The sequence below is a fragment of the Charadrius vociferus genome, unplaced genomic scaffold, assembly GCF_000708025.1.
Source record: "Charadrius vociferus isolate BGI_N301 unplaced genomic scaffold, ASM70802v2 scaffold88, whole genome shotgun sequence".
Classification (NCBI taxonomy): domain Eukaryota; kingdom Metazoa; phylum Chordata; class Aves; order Charadriiformes; family Charadriidae; genus Charadrius; species Charadrius vociferus.
This window is the reverse complement of record NW_009649619.1, coordinates 3988226-4004424: the sequence shown is the minus strand read 5'-3', so window position 1 is coordinate 4004424 and position 16199 is coordinate 3988226. Positions and strand designations below refer to the sequence as shown.

General features: G+C 39.5%; 1 protein-coding gene across 1 annotated transcript in view; it reads left to right on the top strand.

The window, feature by feature from the left end:
- Positions 1-13343, top strand: part of EVC (Ellis van Creveld syndrome) — a 54804-nt gene extending 41461 nt beyond the window's left edge. The window contains exons 14-21 of the mRNA XM_009890555.1: positions 1180-1390; positions 3821-4027; positions 4830-4974; positions 8384-8492; positions 10431-10557; positions 10824-10917; positions 12131-12247; positions 13264-13343. Of these exons, the coding sequence (XP_009888857.1) occupies positions 1180-1390; positions 3821-4027; positions 4830-4974; positions 8384-8492; positions 10431-10557; positions 10824-10917; positions 12131-12247; positions 13264-13343 (1090 nt within the window). The remainder of the gene's footprint in view (positions 1-1179; positions 1391-3820; positions 4028-4829; positions 4975-8383; positions 8493-10430; positions 10558-10823; positions 10918-12130; positions 12248-13263) is intronic.
- Positions 13344-16199: the final 2856 nt, after the last annotated feature.

Sequence of the window (16199 nt, the reverse complement as noted above, 5' to 3'; positions counted from 1 at the left end):
GTTGAGGGGTTATGAGCACCTTCAGACAGAGAGGCAGTTACTCTAGTTTTTTGTCTGAGTATCAAAAACAAATTAAAAAACACAGAGGTACTATGACTCCTGGTAAATAGAAAAAATAGTCTTCTGTGATTTGTCAAGTGGTGTGCTTTCTGTGTATCTATTCTTATGTTTGTGAGTGATTTCTAATCTTGAACCAGCCTCTCTTTGCACTTTGTATGTCACGTTGGAGTTGGGTACTCTTAAAGATAAAATGTTCGGTCCAGCACCGTTGAGCTGTACCTTTGCTTTCTGCTATTAGAATACCACTGACCATTGCTTTGCATGATAATGACTGCTCTCTTGCATTCTCTGTCTGTATTCACCAAGAAAACTTTTCGTTTTATCTCATCTTTGTACAGCTGAACATCCCTTTGATAGAGATATGTCTCAAAACCCCACAATTCTGTGTTACCTGCTTTGTTTTGATTAAGATATCAAATGACTTAATTCACTGTGGTCTTCACATTACCAAATATCAAAGCATTTGAAGACTCGTTTATTTGGAATTGCACTCCTTTATTTTGGCTCTACTTTTCAGTTCAACCTTAAGTTTTCACATTCTCTGGCTTCAATGTTTCCCAGCATCAGGTATCTAGAGAGCTCATGGTGCCTTACACATACGCACAAGTTAGATAAAGGCACAAACAATGTCATCCCAAGCGTGCACACAGATTTCACTCACCTGGTCCAGAATCAACTTCAAAACTTGCTCTCCTGTTTAAAACTTACCACAAACTTGCTTCAGCCATGTCTACCCTGCCAGCTAACACTAGCTTCTTCAATGTCTCTTCAGAGTGCGCCTCCTTGGTAATCCAGGATATGCTGTCCTGCATTTTCTTGAAATAAATTTCCTGTAGTTCTGATTACATTCTCTGTTCATCTTATTTCAAGTCTCCTATTAAAAAAGTTTTATCATGTAATTATAGATGATTATTTATCTCTTTTTCTTCCTATTTTATTTTAACTTCAGTGTGACAGAACTAGAAGTGTATCACAGCAATATCATTCTTTACACCTGAGCAGCTCTCCCAGGCGTTCTTTGCACGAGAAGACATTGCAGAGTGAATACAGTTGCTGAACACAGGTGTGCCAAATGAGAAAACAACTTATCTGATTGATTTTTAATGATCCTCTCTACAGGTCTGTTAACTTTATATTGCAAAAACACCGACTTCTGCTGTGTTCGGTACTCAGAAGGTTAACCCTCCGAAGAGTTGGAATGGCAGCCCTGGCCCGCATGAGAATGTCCAGAAAGAAGAGTTTACTTCAGGAACTGAGAGTGCAACATACCCTGCAGAAGGGATCCTCCCCTTGCCAAGATGAGGACCAGTGGCAGTTGCAGAAGGCAGTGGTAGGTACAGTATCTGGGTGGGTTTTCTCCAGAGGTCTCACATGCTATGATGACTGGCATGAGAGTTGGCCATCAAAGATCTCAACAAACAGAAATGTTCAAGTTCCAAATAGAAAGGTTCTCTGTCAAAAGTACACCTAGAAGAGGTCCCTGAGTGTGCCTGTTTTAGTTTGAGCAGCCATTTTAAATTCCTTAATACTTTATCTACTGGCTAGCTATCTGTAATATGTGTTAACATAGTAAGTTTATTTAGCTATTTATTTTATATGAAAATACTAATGAAAGAAGGCATGCCAGCATGTATAAAGGGCTTCTACACAAGTTACTGCTTCAGGGTAAGATAAATTCCTACTAATTCTGCTAGGGATCATAGTAGGGACTTAAAAAGTTCTTACTTGAGCATCGGAAGAAATTCTTCCCTCCACCAGACCAAGTTCTTTCATACTGTCATCATTTTTCATTCTTTTTTTCTTCCTTCTCTGTCTGTGAGATGCTCAGCATCCACTCCCCTGGCATCCTTCTAAATAATCTGGCTCCTGTAGGTCAAGGAGATGGGAGAAAGTTTAAGGGGTTTTTAGACTTGATATTCCCACAGGTTGCTTTGAAATCTGTTTGTGACTGTGTTTTTTAGGGTTAATCCATTAAGTGTTGTTGGTTCTTTACTTATCTGCATTGGATATTTACCTAGAACAACAGCAAATTTCAGATTTCAACCTCAGAGGACCCTCCTAGTGGGTGTCAGTGATAGTCCCTTCCCAACACACTGCTGCTGCTGCTCATATGGGTTGAACCCATCCAACACTTTGCAGCTCTGCTCCATGCTGTTTCTTTGTAATTAGCTGAGAGATCATATTGTGCATCCCTCTAATTCTGATTTGCATAATACAAACCCTAATTCTCCACTTGGAAGAGGAGGAAGGAAATTCTGTCTGCTGCCTTTTTCACATTTGATATGTCTATTGAAGTAGTTCCTGTTAGGTGTGAAAATCTCAAAATCTCATTAACCTTCAGAAGAAATAAAATATAAAATAATAAAATACAAATGCATGTGAATGCATTCCTCTTGTTATGTGCTTTCCAGTAATCCCTCTTACTTAACTCCCACAGGGATGTTAATTCATGCAATCACTGTGTTCCCTAACAAAAATGAAATGTCTCCACGTATTACTGTTCCTTTGCCCTCTCTCCATTACAGCCTCTTTCCGAGGCCAGCTAAAACCCGTCTCACAAGAAAGTGCCTAAAACTGCACATATAAGATTCTTGCTGCCAAAGAAGTAGGGCCTAGGTGTGGAATTCTGAAAAGTCAGAGAGAAAAAAATGTTATGAACAACCTCCAAAACTAGAACCAATGTATAAGGAGTTAAGGAAAAGGTTAATTTACAGACACTCAAACATATTTGTAGACATACTGTGTTGTTTGAACTAAATTTAATTTCAGCTTGTGCCAATTTTAAACTGGTGTACAGTGCAATGTCTACCTGTTGCTTTCATATAAAATGTAAAACAACACTAAAGTATTCTAGTTTTGGTACTAGACATTGGGTCTCTTAAAAAAAAAAGAAAAAATATTTAATGACATTCCAACTATCTAAAAAAACCCATCAAAAACATATGTCTGAGCTACAAATAAAGACATGTCAGAACAACCCAGCATTAATAGGGACATCATTGTTTTCCACAGATGAATGGGGGCAGAGCAGATTCTCTTTCTACTTGCATTTCTTATTTCCGAGATAGAATCAAATGTGTGCTGTCGAATCCCCTGGAATAACTTAATGTTATTTAGCCTTAAGTAAGAATATTAATATAAGAGGGACATCAGCAACTCAATAGAAGGCAGTCTGTGGAACACTAATACATGTAAGGAAGACAGAACAGGTCTGTCTGGCAAATGTATACTGTTGAGTGCTAAAGAGAGTTTGGAGGGCAAGTGAATTTAAAAAGAAGCATAGAAAATGGTGGCAAGTATGGTCCAAAGACCTCAAGAGACAGGAACTCTTCAGCCTAAAAAAGAGAGGTCTTCTGGAATATGATAGGTTTAAAAACTGGCATAAAAGATGTGAAAATGGAAATTTTTTTCATTTGTTTCTAATTTCATGTTTCTTATAAAAGAAGAAGAGAGCACTGAGCAAAGCGCTCTGTTCAGCCAGGCCGATCTTCCCCACCAGCTTGTCTTTTGGCACATAGGCACAGCCTGCTCCTGCACCTTTAATGTTTCCTTCCTGAAGTATGTCCAGCTTTCTTGGACCCCTTTGCCCTTCAGGACTGCCTCCTAAGGGACTCTGTCAACTAGAATTTTTGTACGTATTATGATGGAAGCAATAGTTGTGTTGCAAAGACAGATGTGTTAAATAACACTTTTAAAGTGAAGCTGACTAAGTTTGTCAACGTATTTAACTGGCAGTGCTATCTTTTTGTCTGATTACCAGGAGTCCCACATTCTGGAAGAGGAGGAGAAGCTCGAGGAAGAAACGCATCAAACCCATTTAGAATTTCACCAGCAGCTAGTCACAGAAATCCAAGAAGCTCTTCAGTTTCTTCAGCAGCACATGGAGCAAGTGATTGGGAGGACACTGGTGCAGCATGCCCGACGGGAAGCTGGAAAAAAGAGTTCAGATGATGGAGAGGACTTCAGGGTATGGAACTGTTCAAATGTCCAAATAGGATCAGTGCTACTTTGCTAAAATGGAAGGCAGTTTTATTTATGCATTACCCTAAGCCTAGAAGTATCAGCAGGAGACCATTACAACCTGTGTTAAAACTGAAAATACCTTGCAAAGTATTTACAAATTAACACTTATGTAGAAGTACAGTATTTTCGAGTGATTTGCTACAGCAGCCAAGACAGGTTTTATTAAGCCAAACCCTGGAACAAACAAAAAACCTGACAGTTCTTGATGACAGAGAATAATAAAAATGAGGAAGAAATGAAGATGGTTATCTTCTGATGAAGGTTTTATGGTTAATTACTAGTATTTGTATATTAACAACTTAATATTAATTCATAGATAAATAAATAGAGATAAAACCTGCTTCATAGGCTAATAAAATTGTTCCAAAGTAAATATTTGGATTTTCTGTATAGTGCAAAGTTGTAGTAAAGCTACACACATATTGATTTACTTTGCTGGCAGTCTGTTTGACAGGTAAAATGGGCTATAGAGATTGAATCCATAGGGGAATAGCCCCTTCTTAGATGGAGGTGAGGCACATTAGAAAGATTTTACTGTAGTTTTTCATGTTGAAATCTTTAACAGATTAATAGAATGAATAGATGAAAAGAAATACCTGTTTTCCAGCCTGCCACAAGTTTAAAGCACAGAATTCACAATTTTGTGTGCACATACAAAATTAGATTGCGTCTTCAGTTTTTGACAGATCAAAATACTTCAGTTTTTGACTTAGAAAATTAATTGTGACTTGTACTGTGTAATACAGGAAAGACTGGTGGAAGCTGCTGTAGAAAGTGTGTATGGGACCAGCAATAATATCAATAGACTGGTGCAAAACTACTATCAGCAATTAGCAAAAATCACAGAAGGCTATGAAGAGAAAAAGCTTCAACAACTGAAATCCTTACAAGGTACGTATGATATTTATAACTACAAGATAATTATTGTTTTTTAACAGTTAAATTAATTTTCTTATCACTGTAAAGATTGCTTTTAAAGATAACACAAATCTGTTTTTAAAGTAAGCAACAATGCAAAATGAACGTGTAAGTCCATTTCCATCTTTGAAGGAGAAGTGGTAGAACTGCTATTATTAAATAATTACTTGAATTACAGTCATAGATGCAGTACCCTGTTATTCCAAGTTTGGTACGGACACACACAGAACAATGACCCAGTGTTGGAGATTATAGTTTAACCATAAACTCTGGTTCACCAAGCTAAGATCAGAGATACCACCATAGTCACAACCACCAGCAGTTGATTTTCTTATGCTCTAAACCTCAACACAAGGCAGAAGAATTTAGAAAGCAAAGAGTTGTACAAGTGTGAGGTTGTACAGCCAACATCTACCATAAACACTGTTCAGTTTTGCATATTAACATATGCAAAAAAAGGACTCAATGAATCAAATATTCATAGGGAGAGAGAGAGAAGGTATATGACAGGTGCTTACAAGCTGAATCTTTTCCCTAGACGGGAGGAGATCTGGGTTTGCAATCCCTGCTCCCGTGTTAGAGAACATAAACATCATTGGCAGACAGTCTGCTTCCTCTGAGGTCACTCTCCTCAGCTTTGGGGAGTAGATTCTTATATCCATTCCTTTTTTTGGCTCAGTGAAATGTTGTTGTCTCTGAAGTTGAGGAAATGGATTAGAGGAGACACCAAAAAGCCAAGTATGCCCATCCTGGAACACTGTGTGAGCTACCACATTGTTTCTTAGCTGTCAGCTGTGACCCTCTTACAGGTTGTGAAACTGCTGAAGAGTTTTATGAACTGCTGGATCTCACATAAATACAGGCCGTTTCTCCTGGAATTATTTTTAATTGCTCAGTTCTTTTAGGACAGGAGAACAAAAGCAAACCGTGATTATTGATTTCTTTTCTAAACATTCTCCCCTCCCCTGGGTGAAGGCTGTTGGCATTAAATCAAGTTAGCAAGTTAGCAAAACGGCAGTATCATCATAGGGTAAGTATTTGAGACAGATGGAATGGATTTTTTTTTCTAAAAATAGAGTTAGCAATTTTAAATAGAAATGATTCTTTAACCACAGAAGAGAGTTTTTGAAGAGGAACAGGCGCATCCACTCAAGGCTGAGATCCAGAGATGAGTTGATAGGAGGGACTTGTGAGCCCTAGTAGGAGCTAGATGTGCTCATTGGTTATAAGACAGAACCAGTCTGTTCTGCATTGCTCTGTTGTGAACCCTGAAGACTTTAATATTGGAAGCTGAAGTGCTAGGGTTAGGCAAAATCTGTGCAGGAATTTTTGACAATCTGTATTTTAAACATTGGCAGCTAGCCAATTTGGTTACTTAAGTTCTCACAAGGTCCTTCTGAACACTCCTTTGGCCCTGATTCAGCCAACTACAGAGTCTAAAATCCCTTTGATTTGAGTTCCTCTAGGCAGGAATTAAAACTGTAGCCTGTTCCAGAATGCTTCTCTGATCTGAGCTGAGATGGGTGTCATTACACACTTGAATGTTCTGCTTCATCAGTGTTTTGATATTGGTCTCAACTGGTCTTCCGCTTAGGTTGTGAGACCTAGAGTACCAGTCACTAGAACCACAGTCAGCTTTCTGGTAATTGCTGATGTAGATTATTTTTTCTTCTAGATTTTATGTAGGTATGTTATTGTTTCAGTGTATTGGTGTTCCATGGACTACAAGGAAGAAAATTACATGTGTAAGTGGAGCACATTTTCTTTTCAACTGAAGGAAAAGAAAATCCTTCTGCTGTCTACAGGCATGAGGGAGAGTATTTATGTTGGTAATAAAAGCAGGAGTGGTTTAGATTTGGGTGGCCAGAGAGAAACCCATCTGAAATTCACAGATCAAATTAACTGCTACAGTGAAAAAATATTGCAAACCTACATTGCGTGCTGAAAACCAGCTGAGATTTTCAGTATCAACAGATAACTACTTCAGCTTTGTTGGTGCTTATACATCAGGAGAGAGCACTACTGTCTAATAAGGGACTTTGATGCTTTAGTACATGTAAGTCCTTCTTTAACCTAAGTCCAAATTTGTGATGCAGAACCCCACTCCTTTCTCATTTCAGCTGCTGTGTTGGCCCCAAAAGCACTTAAATTTCTCTCTGTGATTCTTAACAGCTTGGAGCTCTGCTGTGAGGCACAGCCAGGACACCCTAAGCCCTGCCAGCCAGCCAACTACTTTCCATGCAAGCTTAGCCAGGAGGCAGAACATACGTGTTTCTTCCTTTTCAGGAGGGGCTAATCTGTTAGGCGATCTCCAAGCATGATTACCACGCTGAGACTGTGATCCTCCTCACAAAATAGTTTCACAACTTCTCTCTCTAAAACACAAGGTGGAAAAAACAGTGTTGGCAATAGAGCCACCTACTCTGTGATAGCCCTGGGTTTAGAATGACCACATAGGAAATTTCTGAAGTACTTCATGCAGTGATAGCTAAATGGGAGTAAGGACCATAAGCTGGGCTTCTCTCTCCCAGTGACTGTGCTTAATGTCAGGCTAGAGGATGTTGCTTCTTTGGGCATCCCTTGGCCTAATAAATCTGAATTTATGGTCTTGTCTGGCACAGCCACAGGAAGAAAAGTTGGAGAGTACCTCCCCCTGCCCAGCCAGCCCAGCCCAGGCTAGAGTACATTCAATGACTGCTCCCTGATGGTGCTGTTGGTAGAAGTGCCTGTCAGCCGCTTGGAGCATTTGGAAGAGGTTGGGTGCTCCCCAAATGAATGTTGTGTACCCTAATCTGTTGCGTACCCATTCATCTTCCTCCTTCTGTGTTTTATTTAAAAGCAGTGGTGCAAGGAAACCTATCTGTCAGACATGTCGCAAGCCTTGCTGCCAAGCAGGACTTCAGGGGGCAGAGTCAGGAGCCTGGTCAGCAGATAAACACCAAGTTCCTCGCAGAGTGTAAGCATATGCAAAAATACCCAGGATACTTCACCATCAAATGAGGGGACATCTAGCGAAGTTAGGCATTCCCAGGACTAAGTGGCCTCCTAGTGGAGGTTTTCTTTATATTGCGTTTTTCGATCAGGTATTACAGTTCTTGCTTAGGGCATCAAGGTCTTTTCATAAAGTTTCTGCTTTGAATTCCATGTTAATCAGTTAGCCTAGTGGGAGAAGTAGGTAAGAATAGGAATTCAGTGACATTACCATCTCAGTGGCAGAGGAAGAGTGTGTAAAAAGTACTTGATATCCCTAAGGAGCAGTAACTTTGGATAGACTACGTAGAACAGGGATTAATTTGTAGTGTTGAAAAACATAAATTGTAAAGTTGCCACAACTCAGAGTTTGTAATTTTGAGTAGAAGATTTTACAAAAACATTATTTCAGCAGAAAGAGGTGAAAGGAACAGACTTAAGAAGAAACAAGAGAATGAATCGGCATTGAAAGAAAAGCAGACCAAAGGCCTCCTGAACGTATCATCCACAGTCCATCAGAGGTAAAAACAGGCAGCAGTGCTGCTGACTCTATTGAAATGTTGTGAGTGTTTACAGATCTACATAAATGTCTAGCTGAGTAAACGTCTTGGTTTTGCATTTTATATTTTGTCTATGATGGAAAAGAAATATCTGTTGCCAAATTGTGTTTTGTCTTTGATCTCAGAGAATTACTTTCTTATTAAATAAACTTTTTGATCCTCACTAATTATACTTAGATAATTTGAAAAGAGAATGAAAAACAATGCCAAAGCATATGCCAAATTTTAAAAGAAATTTAACATAAATGTAGGATGGGAACCAATGCTGTCTAATTCATTACATTCCATCTTTTCTGCTTTGAACATCAAAAATGTTTGTTAGTTTGCTGTTGAGTAAACATATACCATAATGAGGAGAAAATGTTTGAAGCTTAAATAATACTCAAAATGGCAAGAAGATTTCAGTGAATGCCTTGGACAATCAAGGTTACTTGCACTAAATTTTGGAGTATAACCCCTCAAATGTTAATTAAATAAAATAAATATTTAACTCATTGCTGACTTTATGAAACGTAGAGTCCAGACAAAAAGCATTGCGATTCTAAAGGAATAAGTTGCCATAAAAAGCTGTATGACTTCACACATACGATACATTTTTGTAATCATTTTATTTCTTTGCTCTTGGTTTGTTATCCAGAACAACACAGCATCTGCAATTTTGACATTGTAAAGAGGTTAATTCTGTTTTTAGACATTCTGTTTCTTCTAAATTGTAAGAAATCATTGACCACTTTCTGTTTTTCATCCTTGTTTGAATTAGTATAGAAATGGATCCATGTAATAAAGGGCTTCATAAAAGATCTGTTAATTGTTCATTATCAAGTTTATCATTTATTCTGACATAAAAAGTCACTTCTAGCTGTTGTCTCAGTTTTTGCTCCCATAATGTATTCTACTGTCTTAAAACAAAATACAATCAAATTGGCCTTCATGCAAGCAGAAATACGGTGTTGAAGAATTTAACTATTCAATATCTAAGCTGGTCTCATAACCATTAGTTATAAAACCCATTTTCCTATTGTCATTATGATTTCTTTTACGGTCAAATCCTAGTCCCGTATAACTTAACAACAAAATTTCCATTAATTTGCCTAACTCCTATTAAACTCAACATTGATTTCCTTTTGCCTGTTGTGCGAGGTTCTAAGTGTGAGTTCAAAAACCAAATTTTGAAAGCTAACCTTCTGTAAGCATTGACCATTACAATAGCAACTTCATTTTGTGCAGATGTCAGAAACGATTTATGTTATCTCCTTCCCTGAGGAATGTGATGGGTGATTGACAGCATTGCTTCAAGGTAGATCAAGCAAGAGAACGGAAGAAATACAGATTCAGCAAAGTTGCAGCCATTCAGGTTCTACTATATTAATATGAATCTTTAACCAGCAAAATAAAACAAGTGAAGAATATTGTTGTCAGTGCTCCCAATTGCCGAGTTTTGAATTACAATGTTTCTGGCTCAGTCTCAATCTGGTACTGAAGAGCCCTGAATAAAATGCCTAATTCTTGATCCCTTATCCTCATACCTGATCTTCTAACAGCTTTGGCAAGCAGAAAGTAAAGCTGACTTTAGAAACATACAATGGTTTTGAAAGCAGACTTCAACATTAGAGCTGAACTCCAGCTCCCAAAGTCCAGGCATGGCAGGCAACCCAAAATCCTGCTGCAATTCCTACCTCCAAAAGATGCTTGTATCCCATGGGGAGCCAAGGCAGGTTATTAAAATAAGTAAATCCGTCTAAAAATCTACTGCAAGATTTTTTGTCCCAGCAGAAGCTGGATGAGCCGATATTGTTAATAAGCCTTTCTCTCTACAAAATCTTCTAAATACACTTTGCCAGGATTGTATTTCTACCTTGAACTGAACAACATCGGTACTTTTAAATTTCTCTTGACTAGGATGGTGCTGCAGCAAAAGAAGGTTTTGGCTCAGTTTGAACTGCAGCAGCAAATTCGTCTGGAGTCTCTGAAACAGAAGCTGATGGGATTGCATCGCCTAGAAACTGACCTGGAGAATCAGCTACGGGTAAATCGGGGTTAAATGACGGACGGATCTGAAGCAGTCCGTGGCAAAACATCAGATAGGTTGCAAGGGTCCCTTTGCTGTCCTAGTTGAAATCAGTGCTAAGATTCACCACTGTCTTGTAGGAAACGCTTCCCTGATGCTAGCCATATTGTTTCCTGTGTTTCTGCAATGTCATACGCCTTTTCTGTCATGCCACATGTGGAATAACATAACCCAGAATCAAGCTGTGTTGTGTTAACTGACTTCAGGTTTATCCTTGTGTGCAGGAAGCAGAGCAGGACTTTGCGAGCGAGTTGGCTGTGCTGGCCCGAGTTCCAATGGCTGTGAAGAAGAAGCCTTCCAAAAGGAGCAAGCCAGCAGGTTTGTACAATCCTGAATTGTTTTAAAAAACCCACATCATTCCACATATCAGTGCAAATTTTGCAATATAATATAATGGAGTTTCAGGCGAGATTTTTCATTCATGTTCATTTCCCTAATAGGGATGTAGAAAAGTAAGGCAACCTTCCAAGGTCACCCAGCTCACCAGTAGCACAGCCACAAATAAGTGTCAGCATTGCTCACTCCAGAGCAGTCCTTTAGCCAATAGATCACATTGTGTCCACTGAGGTAAGGCTTTGCCTTGCTCAAATCAAAATTATTTTTCATGTCTTTATTGTGTTCTTTAAGAACGACTCAGTTCACCTCATTCATTAAGTTTTTGGGAAGACAGCAGAGCTGAATCACCTAGCTTTCATTCTCCTGGTAGAATGGAAGAATCCCTTTCCCACACACATGCTCAAAAGTAAAATCTTACTGAATGAGGAAACTTGAAATATTTATATGAATTTACTGCAGTTTTAACAAATTAGACCAGTTCATTATTCAAGAGATACTTAGGGACAAATTGTCAGAATAGCAGTTGTGTCTCCTGATCCACATTTGGAATCAGGAGTGTGCAAAGTCTCATCCTCTGAGCCATGCAACCCTTCTGTCACTATCAGAATGAAACATTAGACATTACATTTGAAAGATGCTAAAACGGGAGATGGGTGCCTGAAAGGGAAGAGCAGCTCACTCACCTGGACAATTTTGAAGTCTCTTTCTCTCCCCGGTTGGTTGTTTCTCAAGTGTGCAGAGCTGTTTGCCCCACTAGGCACCATGACTCCAGGGACACGTGTGGAAGCTTAGCTCAGGGCCCTAAAGCCAGTGACTTCTTAACATCGGATTGTGCTGATCCAAATCATACAAAATTATGAATTGGCTTTTCTTGTTCGCTGGTAGTAACCGTTTTCAGTTAGTTGCTAAGAAGATGTATGATAGGGCTTTCAACTATTTTCACCTTATGGAAACTTACTTCAGTGTTCAGCAAGTGTGAAAGTTCAAGATCTGCTCTGTGAGAACTAACCAATGGTAAAAAACCAATATGCAAGACTAATGTAAAGTGGAATGACTTCCTTGGAATAATAACGTGTATGTGGGAAGTGTTAGAGTGTATTTTTTTGCTTTAGGTTAATCAAAACCAAACAAGCTCTACTATATATGATTCTTTTTTTTTTTTTTTTTTTTAATCCATGTGCATTTGGCAATTCAGGGGAAAAAACAAACTCAAAAAGAAAGACCTTTCAGTCACCAGAATCAGCAGACAAAGACGATTCTCACGAAAATGTTCAAGAGCCCCCTGGACTGACTTCTAGCTTATGCAGGTACAGTAGAGGCTAAAAAAATGGTATGTGCAAAACTATTTATAAAAAGCAATGCAAAATTTACTTCATAAGCAGCTATGTCAATCAAACTCAAAATAAAATGCCTACACTAGCTGAGCTTCTTCCTTAATAGTTACTTCTCATATGTACTTGACCTTTTTTTCCCAATATTCTTTTTTAAATTTAGGAAAAATCATCTGACTTTGCTTGTCCGTGCTGCTATGAATTTTATAAATAGCTTTGATTTTAGGTAGAGAAATGAGAAATACTGTTTCCAAATTTCCTTTAATTAGGGTTTTTAAAACCTGAGTCACAGACGGCATAAATCAGCAGAGACAAGTGAATCCAATGGAACTTGGCTGACATGTAGCAACCAAAATATGGTCTGTGGTATTTAGGCTTTCAACTTCCACCTTTATTTCAGGAACAAAGGCAAGCGCCAGTCTTTGGCTGAGGAGGGTAGCAGCTCTAACAATGATTTTCTTGATAGATGTTTCAGTTGGCTTATGCTGGGGTGCTAACTAGAGGAGAAGAAATGGCTACAAACCTGAAAGATGCCAGCTGATTACTACGGGCAGATCAAACCAGCCAGCTGGTCGCTGGGGCTTGATATATTGAGCAGAGAAAATCCTGTTGACAGGCAAAGCAAACAGTTGGTTCTCAGGAGCCACAGGCCTTTGGGGAAAAGTATTTATCCCCTGAGTGACCTCAGCCTGGGACTGACTTCAGGAGATGGCTCCTTTCCCTGATGGCATCAACCCTTTTCACACACTCCTTTCCCACAGCCAACAAGGGATACGTGTGTAGGTAACAGAGCTTCAAAAAAGGAACATTTATCTTTATGCAACTTTGTTTTGGCAGCGTCAACAGAGGCAGCTGAAATGAGCAAGTGCAGAAGTTGTAATTATATAGCAAGCACCTTTCTTCTTTTATCAAAACTAATTTAGTTTAAGAGAGAATTGTAGCATTTGAAAAACTTTATCTACAGTTTTGTTCTATTTTTCTTGTTTATTTCGTTGAGACAGGTCACAGAGTCCACATGAAGGAGAGACTGAACCAAGGAAAAACTCAAAGATGCTTAAAAAAAGAGGCAACAGGTAGTAAAAGCATTTATATGAGCTGTCAGAACACAGAGTACCAAAGCATTCTTCTGGGGAATCTCAGCAGCTATAAATACTTACTGAGCTGCTTTACTGAGGAACAACGAAGAATATCAATAATAACCGAGAAATCTGCTTTAGCTACAGACCAAGAATCAATGCTGACTTCCTTTAGTTGTTAATAAAACATTCCCACTGGGTTTTGGTGAGAGGGAACAAAGACGCATTTAATATAAGCTCTTCCAGATTGCCTGGGGAATGTGAAGGGGAGATAGCTGTAGATTAGGAATATACCCGAGGAAAGGGGGCTTGTAGGAGAACAGATCCACACTAGGCTGGTTGCCCAGGTCAGTGTATTTCAGTAAGGTTTCATTACACTAGTGATAGACTGTTTGGTTTTGAGCCCTAAACGTGGTAGATCAGCTGTTAATATTTTTTGATTGCTGCTTTGGAGTAACGAAAATAGATAGAAATGTATGAATACTTAAGCAGACTTTAGATGGTATTGGTATTGGTATATCAAAAGGTTACATTTGGTCTCTCTTTTGTTATATTTTAGTGCTTCCAAATCTATGTATGCTTTTTTAAATTTGTACAAAGATTTTTGTAAATGTATTTCTCTACATTTGTCTCAGATTTCAAATTATTATTTTTAGGAAGAATAAGACAAAAACAGTTTACTGTTTCATTTTTTATGCAGTTTCTAGTCTTCTTCCTTAAGTACACTCTTTTGTTTCCAGCATACTTGGTTATGCTCATTATGTTTCTTATGGGAATTCTTGTTATGCAAAGCAGCTAATTCTTACTGGCTGTACAGAGCACCTGTATTGTGTAATAAATTTCCCCACTAACCAACCTTACAGTCTTCATGAAATGAAAATTTTCCATCTTTTTAAAATGAACATACGTTTTGCTATCTAAAAGGCTGTCCTTTGGCGCGTGATGGAAAATATGTTGGAAAAAGTATGATGGAAAATCAGTTATGCAGTTTACCTCAGATAAAAATGACTTTGCCAGGCATATTACACACGATTGTTAATGGACCAATTTTCACCTCAATCATTGTAAAAATACTGTTTTTTCTAAACTGTAGCACTTCAAGCATTTGATTCTGGTATTTCAGCAATTGGTCGCTATGGTCTCTGTACCTTCCTGATCTAGACATTTTAGTTGCTGCTTGCTGGGCTTCTTTTTTAAACAGATGCAGCCTGTTTACCTCTGAACATCTTAATTCTGCTGCGCACTCTATACAAATAGCAAGAAGGAAGCTTTTACTATTAGAGTTGGTGATGTTTGAAGCCATGCGGCGCAGCAGTGGCTCCCATCACAGAGTGCAAGGTAATCACTTGAGCAGGGTCTCTAATTACCCTAGCCGGGTCTCTTATCACCCAAGCAGGGTCTCTAATTACCCTAGCCGGGTCTCTTATCAGCTGAGCGGGCTCTCCCCAGATGCACTGTGACTCCTTTGGCTGGGCAGGACTGAAATGTTTTTTTCCCTCCCTTAGAAAATGTGGAAAGGTTCGGATTATCCCAAAAGCAGGGCAGCAGTGCCCTCTCCCGGCCAGCTAGCAGGGTTTCACCCTCTTGCTGGTGGAGGCGACAGGCAGGGAGCACTGTGAAGGAGCCAGGGAGGGTGCCACCTCTGGGTGGGACCCCCATGAGTCCCCACAGCCCCTGGCCGTGAGTGCAGCACCTCCCTGCTCCATCTGCCCAACATCCCTGCGCTAGAATTTCTACAAACAGGCGTTTCTTGTCTTCTCCCACAAAGTCACATTAGCTTCCTGGCAAAACACCCGCTACTCTCACCCCTTTTACTGACTTCTCAGTCTCCTTGAGTTATTCCATGGATTTGCTGTCTGTTTGAAGTCATGTGCAGATTTCATGCATGTCATGGCACTTACTTAACAGCACTCCCTGTCAGTGATGCAGATACTGATCAAGAAAGGGTTTTATTACACCAAGAAACAAGTGTAGCAAAGGCCAGGCTAAGCTCACAACAGTTGCTCTTTGGTTAAGCACTGTTCAAATTTTATGTTATGTTGTTTTAACCATAGTAAAAGTCAGTATCCGCATCCTGATGCTGAAGAGCTCCCTCCCATCTCCTGTCATAGTCATTACAGAGTGGTATTTTTTTTCTACCCCTGGCCCCTCAGTTCAGTTGAAACCATGTGACTGTTTATTTCAAAGCCAACACAGAACAGTACTGAGAGCGAGATTTTTCTGTGATGCTGTGAAATACTTTAGCACCAGCCAAACGGGCACAACTCATTGCAACAGTCACAAGTTTCAGCATAGAAGGTCCAATTACTCATCAGGAAGAAAATATTCTCTCCATGAAATGGGTGAATTGCTGGAGCAGGTAGTTCAGAGAGGATGCAGAATATCCATCCCTGGAGTTTCAACACTCAGCTGGACGAGGTCCTGATCAGCCTAACTTTGAAGTTAGCCCTGCTTTGAGTAGGAGGCTGGACTCCAGGTGATACCTCTTCCAACCTAAATCTGTCCATGATTCTAATATTCCTTCTTGCTGATCTGTTACTGAAATGTTTGGTGCGTGTGTGTCATCTGCCCCACCTCCCCCACCCTGGTACCTTCCCTGCATTTTAAGGGATGGTAGAAATTGCTTGGGAGACAGAGATTGTGCCTAGAGAGTCCCTGGGACGTAAACTGCTAAGCAGTTTTGCCAGCTGAGAGCAGTCCCCAGCATCGTGGATGTCAGATAGGGGAAAATGGAAATACCTAGGTGCCAATCACAGCTCAAGAAACTTGCTTTATACTGTAAATCTATAAAGCACTCTCTCTTTAGTTTAGTCAGGAGAGGTTCACAAGGAGCTCTAATCATGCTTTGTAGGTACAC